General features: G+C 37.7%; 1 protein-coding gene across 2 annotated transcripts in view; it reads left to right on the top strand.

Annotated features, from left to right (window-relative positions):
• The first annotated feature begins 1499 nt into the window (after nt 1–1499).
• Ngly1 (N-glycanase 1) overlaps nt 1500–9073 on the top strand; it is a 51258-nt gene continuing 43684 nt past the window's right edge. For both annotated transcript variants that reach the window (XM_026406103.2, XM_026406111.2), the window contains exons 1-2: nt 1500–1663; nt 7643–7757. In XM_026406103.2, coding sequence (XP_026261888.1) covers nt 1533–1663; nt 7643–7757 — 246 coding nt within the window. In that variant the 5' untranslated portion in view covers nt 1500–1532. The remainder of the gene's footprint in view (nt 1664–7642; nt 7758–9073) is intronic.

The raw sequence follows: 9073 nt of genomic DNA, 5'->3' as shown, positions 1-9073 counted from the left end.
AAAACTTTTACCAGGAGAATAACATGATCAGATGTCTGTTTTAGAATAAATCACAGCAGTGAACAGGACTGATAAAAAGGATGTGGGAATGGACATAGGGGAGAGAATTAAGATTGGATGTGAGGTGATGAGACCCTGAAATAAGGCAATGACAAGGAGGAGGATGCAGGAAATGTTGAGAAGGATACTCTTCTAGGATACTGACCTTGATCTGATTAAGTGTGGAGGGGTTTTCTCACAGGAAGTCTTTCCACTGCTCAGCTCCTTAATCTTTCAGTTTAAGGACTCTGTTCACATTGTCCCACCTCCATGAATCGTCCTTCTTCTGAATTAGCACTTCTCAAATTTTACTATGCATCAAGATCACCTGAAGGACTTGTTACTACAGATTGCTGGGCTTTCCTTTTTTAAAATAGGGCTCTAAAATTTGTCTTTCTGACAAATTTTCTGGTGACTCTGATGTTACGAAGTTCTTGAAGGACTACAACCCCTCTCATTGCTGATGGTCTTTATTGGAGTCAATATTTTCTTTAGTATGTGTGACAAAAAAAGATTTTGGGGAAATTTTAGTGGATTCTTTTTCCATTTGAGAATAATGCCACTGTGTCTCAACTCTAAAGAAATTTATACTCAATAAAGCTGAATTGGGGGGGGGGTTAATTATATTGCATTGACAAATAAAAACATAAGAAGTTCCAAGCTGGTTTAAGACTAATACTTTCATTGTTTGAAGCAATAATGGATATAAAGAGATTAATGTAGTTTAACATCTTTAACCTTTCTAAAGGCACTGGATAATCAAAATATCTTCAACTTAAGTGAAAGAAGCAGATACAAGAGTGTGACGAAGTCCCTTAATGTAATGAATTATCTTACTTCGTTCATAAATGGTGGTATTCAAAAGATGCTGTACTCAAGAACATTTCTTTTGCTTTTCTTTCTTTTTTTCCTGTTATTCCAAGACGTTACCAGAATGTTGGTAAAGAGATATTTTTAAGGTCTTAAATTTTAAGTGATTTTTAAAAACAAAATGGTGTTTTCAGTGATTTTGTGGAGTGTCATTTTTATTACAGTACTAATGCTATGACATTAGTTTCCAGACTGTAGTTTCCTATGGTCCCATCCTATCTTTCAAGGGGAAGGCTGAGCTGATACCATTCGGCCCCAACTGTTCCTGTCCCCGCTTTAATTCCTGAGCATTTCTCACTATAGTGTTTGGTATATAGAAATTCTGTTTTTATTTAAAATAAAGGGGAGAGGGTGTCTCGTCATTGCACTAGAGCCCCGTCCTCTGCTCCCAGCTCGGTGGCTGACTGCAGGCCCCGCCCCTCCGGGTCCAAGGCCCCGCCCCCGTGGTCAGACACCCGGCGTCTGAAACAGCCGCCGCCCTAGGCGCCGGACTCCTCCGCGGTGCTCCCGTCCTGCCGCTCGCCCCGCCCTCCCGGCCAGCTGCGGGCTTGGCCGCGCAGGAGGCGCCTGCTCAGTGCGGGACGCGTCGCGCGAGGGGCGGAGACGCCCGCGGGCGCTCAGGCATGGCGGCGGCGGCGCTGGGCAGCTGCTCCGGCGCGGCGTCCCCGGCGGTGGCCGAGCTCTGCCAGAACACCCCGGAGACCTTCCTGGAGGCCTCCAAGCTGCTGCTCACCTACGCCGACAACATCCTCAGGTGCGCGCCGCGGGCGACCGAGGCCCGGCCTGGGGTCGCTCGGCCGGGTTCCGGAGCGCAGCGAGGCCCGGAGGAGGGACAGGGGCCCGCGGGCCTTCAGGTCCACCCCGCCCGAGCAGAGGAAGTCCCTTGCAGTTGTGACTTGGCACTGCTGTCGGGGTGCGGGGCCAACTGCAGGTCCCTCGGGTGGGGCCGGTGGCGGGGAGGCGGGAGGGCGGGCCCCGGTCTCTGCCGCTCCCCTCCTGGTTAACTATCTCAAATGTCAAGGCGTTATCCGTAACACGTTTCCTTTCCAGTGCGTGGATTTTACCCGGCTGGGCGGCTTGTGTTTCCATATGCTTATCAGAAGTTAGTCACTGATACAGTGATGATGTCCTCCCATTTTGTGAAATCCCAGTACTAAAGCATAATACGACTGAATGGTGGATTTTCACATATTTTTGGCCTTTTTTTTTTCTGCCCGTTGTTGTTGTTTATTGAAACTCTATAAAGTCACAAACGTTGATATTAATGGCTGGATTCTATTTTTCAAACATGACCCTGTAAATGAGTACAGTCACCTTGGAAAGGAATCATTTGTTTCACTCTATGAGCAGTACTCTGCTAGAACTCTTGAAGGGCCTTGACAGATTGGGGAATTGGGAGGTAAAATTTGATTATTCGTTTTTGAGTCATTACCCATCTTAACTCTTCAGATCAAATGTGATGTCTTAAAGAAGGACATGGTGTGTGGGGAAGGCAGTGGAACAGGAGGTTAAAAGAGTTCCAGGTGCTTTAATGATTTCCCCTGTAGACCTCCATGATATCTAGGTTCTCTTAGCACCTTAATGCTAATAATTGATGGTATATTGACATGAAACCTAAAAGGAAATTCTCAAACTCAAAGCTGTAAATTTCATGTGACCCAATTTTTAGAGCAACTAGTTTTAAGTATAGTTTTTAAATCCTTGGCAAATTAGGGAACATTAATGATTTTTGAAGTAAATTGAAAACAGAACATATTGAGCCCTTGCTGTGTGTTAGATGCTGTGAGAGATGTGGCATGTGGCTTGATCCCAGCTACATAATTGTGACCTATGTGAGGATCACTTTCCTCCTCTGTGACACCTCAGCTTACATTTTCTACCCTGAGAAAACTTACAGCTCTTCAGAGTACAGAGGTGCTGATGGACTATGAATGAACTCAGGCTGGGTTCTCCATGTCTGATCTGCTGGAAAGCCACTGAACTCTCTAATCACCACTGTTTGGTAAAGGGAGGTGGCCTTGTAAAGAAGACTCCTACTTGCAGTCCTGGGAACCAAAAATACTGAGATTACGATGTTTTGAGGAAGGATATCTTTGCTTGCAAATGACTTTTGGCATCATAATAATCATCATCATTTACTAAATTTTTAAAAGAAACTTAGCCTGCTCTTAGTTCATGTTATAGTCTTCATTATAGCTTACATTTCTGATCTTGAAAGAATTTTTTTCCTAAAAAGAATTAGGTGTTTGGAACTCATACAATTGGAAATGGTATGAAAAACTACCCTTTTTAGTTTGTCTCAAGTAACTTTTTCAGGCTTGGGGGCAGCTACCCTTTTTTCCTTGTCTAAATCCCTAACTTCTTAACAAAAAAAACTTACCTTTTTGTCCCCAGCCATTACGGACATGCTCATTTAACTTGTTTGAGAGTCAAGAAATTGAGATTTTCTGTTTCTATTTTAAGATATCTGCCAGCAATAGAAGTGAGGTACAATGAAATGGGTATTGTCTTTACATCTCTTGCTCCTACGTCAGTCTGACATAGTATTTTATAGAATGACTGTTGAAATGAGAATTTCATCAGTAGATTTTTGTTTTGGAAACTAATTCTTGTTGCTTGCTATACACACTGAATCTCAAGTTAAAATGATATATTTGATTACATTTTAAATTTCTGCTTTGGATGACATTTATCTTATCCCCATCTAAGATTTATAAATCTAATTCAATTACAGAATAAAATATAGGCTAAATTATACGCAAAGATGCCATTCACTTCTAGATTATCTGTCTTCTGAAGGCTACTTTCTTAAAAAGCTGTAGTAATTTCACTGATGTTCTACATGAGCTAACTTCATTATTAGCTAACTTGCTCCATTAATTCCTTAAAATATAAAAATTTGATTTTCCACTAATTCATTTTGCAAACTGCACAGTTATTGATTATGAACAGCACTGGGTGTGACTGAAAATAGTCAAACAGAAAGAGGTTTCTCTTGGAATAGCATAAGTATATTGGGGAGAAAGACACAGGTATGAAAGCAGCTATGACATAAAAATCTAAAAATAATTCCGAGACAATATTTAAAGACTTATATGTTTATGTAAGGAGATGACAGGGAGACCTGATGTTAGATACTTTTGAGAATAGAGGTTTGGTAGGGTGGGACCAATTGATGGAGTTGTAGAGAATATATATGGTAGATAGTCCAAAGAAAGCAATGATAGTTTCTGGAGTCAGAGGCATAATGAAAAGTTTCATGAGAAGTAATAATATAAGAAGATATAAGGCATTGATTCCAGTTGGGAAGCTATTAAATAATCTTAAGTACAAATGCAGATGGAATTGAGAAAGATATTGTAGATAAGGATTGACAGTTCTCAATGACCAAATGCAAGGAGTGGAATTGGAGTGGAAAACAAAATCCAAACTATTTTCAGATTTCTAAACTAAGTTGTATTGCCACCTGGAGAAATTGAAAGTGAGTAGTTATTTGAGGATTGGTGAAGTTGTAGGCAGCTTGTGTGGTGGAAAGTATGTAAACTTCATCATCTGTAAGTTTAGATTGTAGTCTACTATTTTCTAAGAGTATGATCATATGTAATTTCTATTTTCTGCGTTTCATTTTCCTCTTTTGTAAAAGAAAAGTGCCTGTATGATGATATATGATGATCATTTAGTGATCTGGAAACCAAGGAGAACAAAATTTGTCTAATGTTATAGCAACAGAGAATGGTAGAGTTAGAACCAGAGATTGTTCCAAGGCAGGCAGATGTTTTTGAAAAATTTAGGTGTCTCTCGGAATAACAGCTTTCCTTAAAGATAAAGTTTTAAAATGACTTACAAACTGGCTTTTGTGATTTGTAAAAAAAAAAAAACAAAACAGATTATTGGATATACTCATGTACTATTTTTATTTATGCGAACCCTTTCTGAGATTAGGCATTCTAAAGAGAAATATGGCTAATAAATGATCAGATATATTTAGTTCTCAGCATTTATGAAATTCTGAAATAAGGATGAACATTTTTTTTCTGAGATGCTATTATTGTCTACTGTCTTACAATCTTAGAAATACATTTGATTTTGACTTTTAAAGTGAAAATTATGACTTTCTCACCACTCTTATAAAAGCAAAGATTATTTTACCATAGTTAAATAATTTAGTAGGTAACTATGGGATTAAGACAACTAAGAAGACACCAAAGTATATTCAAAGTGATGGTGCCACCCCCCCCCCAAAAAAAAATCCCCAGCAAAGATGCAAGGTAGTTGCTAGCAAGCAAGATAAATATTACTAGTGGTAGAAATAAAATAATGGACAACAGAGAGAACACTCACACACATCAAACAGTAAAACTGAGAAAACTAAGTTAATGGATGAAGATCAAGGAAAAATTACGGTGAGCCTTAGAGGGGGTACCTTATACACTCAAAGATGGTGGATAGCATGCTGAGATGATGCTAAAAAGTGCAGTTTTCTAAGGGCAAAAAATAGGATCTGATGTATTTGAGGTCTGGTGTTTCTAACTCCAAGTTCTCCAAGTCTTTGAGGACTTGAGAGGCAAACTTTTTCTATCAGTCTGTGCTTAAGACCATGCTGTCTGCTTAACACATTACTAGAAAAAGATGGGATGAGTAGAACTGTACATGACTGCCATTGTTGGATCCTGTTTGTAATATGAGCAAGACTAATATATATATGTATGTATGTATGTATGTATGTATCAATCATCCTGGTGATACTGACCTTTTTTTTTTTTTTTAAACCTTGTGGCATGTGTCCAGTATCATGAAAAGTTGTTTAAATTATCTATTATACTATTTTATAGTTTAACGTTTGATAAGAAATTCTGCTATGCACAGGGAAGCCCACCACAGTAATGGCCCCAAATGTCAGTAGGTCAAGATTGAATACAGAGTTGGGGGCAAAGAGGAGGATACTTTTTTTTTTCTTTCCTTTTTGGTATCAGGGATTGAACTCAGGGGCACTCTGCCACATCCCTAGCCCTATTTGTATTTTATTTAGAGACAGGGTCTCACTGTGTTGCTTAGCACCTCCCTTTTGCTGAGGCTGACTTTGAACTCCTGATCCTTTTCCTCAGCCTCCTCAGCCACTGGAATTATAGGCGTGCACCACCATGCCCACCCATGAGTATACATTTTTCTTAGTGTTTCTCAACTACCTATGATCCTCAAATTACTTGTGGTGAATAACTTTTTTGAAAATTTCAAATTCTTTTGGACCTATAACTTTTATAAAACACAATGAAAATATCAAATTGTCATGAAAATTATTGAAAACAATTCTATATTTCTTACAGAAGGGTAGCAAAGAGTTTGTAGACAAGCACTGATCAGTGACATTTTAAATAACACTATTTAGAATTTTGTCTCTGAGTATTTTGTATTAAACTTGATTAATCTCTGAAACTAGCAGAAAAGTTTAAAATGATTGATTTAGTATTTATGACAATTGGACAATAGGGAATTATTTGATGGAAGACTTGCTCATTTTGTTAAAACTTGCACAACTGAAGTGTTTGTTTTTCGGTTTTGTTTTTATATCAGATTATCTAGAGAACATATGTAGTTAGGATGTAAATCATTTGCTGGCATTTGCTTACTCCTGTTCAATACTCTGGGCAGATGGCCTTAGCCTTCCTTCCTGTGGACCCCTGAGGTAGCCACAAAATCCATCTTCACATAGTGCTTATGGAATACAGTCCTATTTTAAGGCGGTAGATATTATCCTAAACTGGGTTCTAAGGGTCTTTTAAGTTTAATACTGTGATTATCTTGTATTTTCTTTCTGGTTTTTAAAGTCTTTGTAAAGAAAAGTTATTAAGAGATTATTAAAAATCTCATGTTAAACCTTTTCATGTGGGCTGGGGATGTGGCTCAAGCGGTAGCGCGCTCGTCTGGCATGTGAGCAGCCCGGGTTCGATCCTCAGCACCACATACAAACAAAGATGTTGTGTCCGCTGAAAACTAAAAAAAAATAAATATTAAGAAAAAAAAAAAAAACCTTTTCATGTACTGATTACTCATCCCATGTATACTATTCAAAATCTCAGTTATGGTAAAATAATTTTTTAAATATTTTCCTTCCATAACCATACTTCCTGAAGCAGAATATATATGGAAAATGGTAATTAGTCTAGGGAAGAACGAAGATGAGGTGAGTATAAAGGTATATCCAAGTTCATGTTTGTTGGAAATAAAGTTTTTGAGAAACTAATTCATTCTTATATAGATTTTTAGTTTCTTTTGAATAAAAGAAATATATATTAACACAATTAACACAAATATATATTAACCACCATCTATGTGTCAGGCATCATACTAAATGATGGGGAATCCTTCAGAACAAAACAGACAAAATCTTCCACCCCCTATCCAGAGTGAATGTGGATTTTTTTTCAGAGAACCTAAAAAGACTCAAAAAAAAAAAAAAAGTATCTAGTAGCACAGAATTAAAGTATCTCATAAATTTTTTTTATGGTGGCATTAGTACTATTAGTTGTGAATTCAGAAAGTGAGGTTATACTAAATATATACCTAGGTAAGAATCATAAAATTTTGCTACTTTTCTGGACTGCTGCCTCTTTCATTAAAGTTGGAGTCTGATTTATCATGCAGAAGAATAGCCAATACAAAATGTGAAAAGGAATACAAAATCACTGAAAAGTATAAATTGTTATATGTAATCTAACTTTTGTTTTCTCTTCAGAAACCCCAATGATGAAAAATACAGATCTATTCGGATTGGAAACACAGCTTTTTCTACTAGACTCTTGCCTGTCAGAGGAGCTGTTGAATGTTTATTTGAAATGGGCTTTGAAGAGGTAAATATGTGTAAGGGTTTTCTCTCCTCTCTTCATGTACAAAGCAATCATTATAATGTTGATAAATATTTTTTTGCATAAGATAGTCTATTTTTATTAATTGATCATTTTGAAAATCTGTAGAACTAATTATTTCTTTACATATTAGGTTTTGAAAGTTACAGTAAATGTATATTAAAGTCAGAGTAAAATGACAACTCTCCACAGTGCATTTCTTTTAAATCTCAATACTTTAGGAAACATGAAACCCAGGGACTAAATGTGATTCACTTCTGACTTTTAGCAAAAAACACGATTTGTTAGTACACATGAATACTAGTTGGATTTAACCACCTCTCTCCAATAAGAAATGGAGAGTCTGAAATAAACAGAAGATCCAAGTTCATTTGCCACGCAAAAGGATTTTCTTCTATGACAGGAGAGGAGACTCAGTGTGCTTTATTGTCTTATTTTATAAGATGTGTGTGGTGTTTCTGGAATTTTACATAGTTTACTTTTATAATGTAATAAAAGTAGTTATAAAGATGGTGAATTTTTGAGCTGGGTATGGTGGCACAAACCTGTAATCCCAGCAGCTCTGGAGGCTGAGCCAGCCTCAGCAAAAGCAAGGTGCTAAGCAACTCAGTGAGACCCTGTCTCTAAATCAAATACAAAATAGGGCTGGGGATGTGGTTTAGTGGATGAGCATCCCAGAATTCAATCCCCGGTACACACTCTCAAAAACAAAGGAGATTATGAATTTTCTTTTGTTTATATCCTTAACAGTAGAACCAGATTATGTCTGTAGCAGTCTGACTGCTGAATTGTTAGAGCTGCTGTAGGATTCACTTTTCTTCCTGTCTGTACTTTTCTCCCAGATTTTATTCCAGGCTCTCATGAAACAGTAGTAAGCAAATATAATCTAATTGTATATGAGCTTGCATTCTAGTAGATTAGACAGCAGACATGGGAGCAAAGAGAAGTGCAAGAAGAAAGTTCAGGATAATGAAATGCAAACAACTAGAATGGCTGATAGCTACATAACAGTGGTCTTGAAGTCCTCTGATAAGATAAAGCCAGGATCTGAGTGATAAGAATCAGCTCAGGCAGAAAGGTTAATATAAGCAAAAGACTTTTTTGTAGGAGTAGCTGTGACATCATGTTGCTGTTGAGGTAGGCAGGCAGGCAGGAAGGGTTTCAAGACTATGGTAAACACTTGGACTTTATTCCAAGATAGGAGAACATTGGAAGGGTGTTAAGCAGGGAAGAATATTTTTAAAGATTATTCTAGGTGATTTAAAGGAATATTCTGGCAATTTGGGAGTAGAGGTAAGGAA

This window comes from Urocitellus parryii, chromosome 3, assembly GCF_045843805.1.
Source record: "Urocitellus parryii isolate mUroPar1 chromosome 3, mUroPar1.hap1, whole genome shotgun sequence".
Taxonomy (NCBI): Eukaryota; Metazoa; Chordata; class Mammalia; order Rodentia; family Sciuridae; genus Urocitellus; species Urocitellus parryii.
This window is presented reverse-complemented; position numbering and strand designations above follow the sequence as displayed.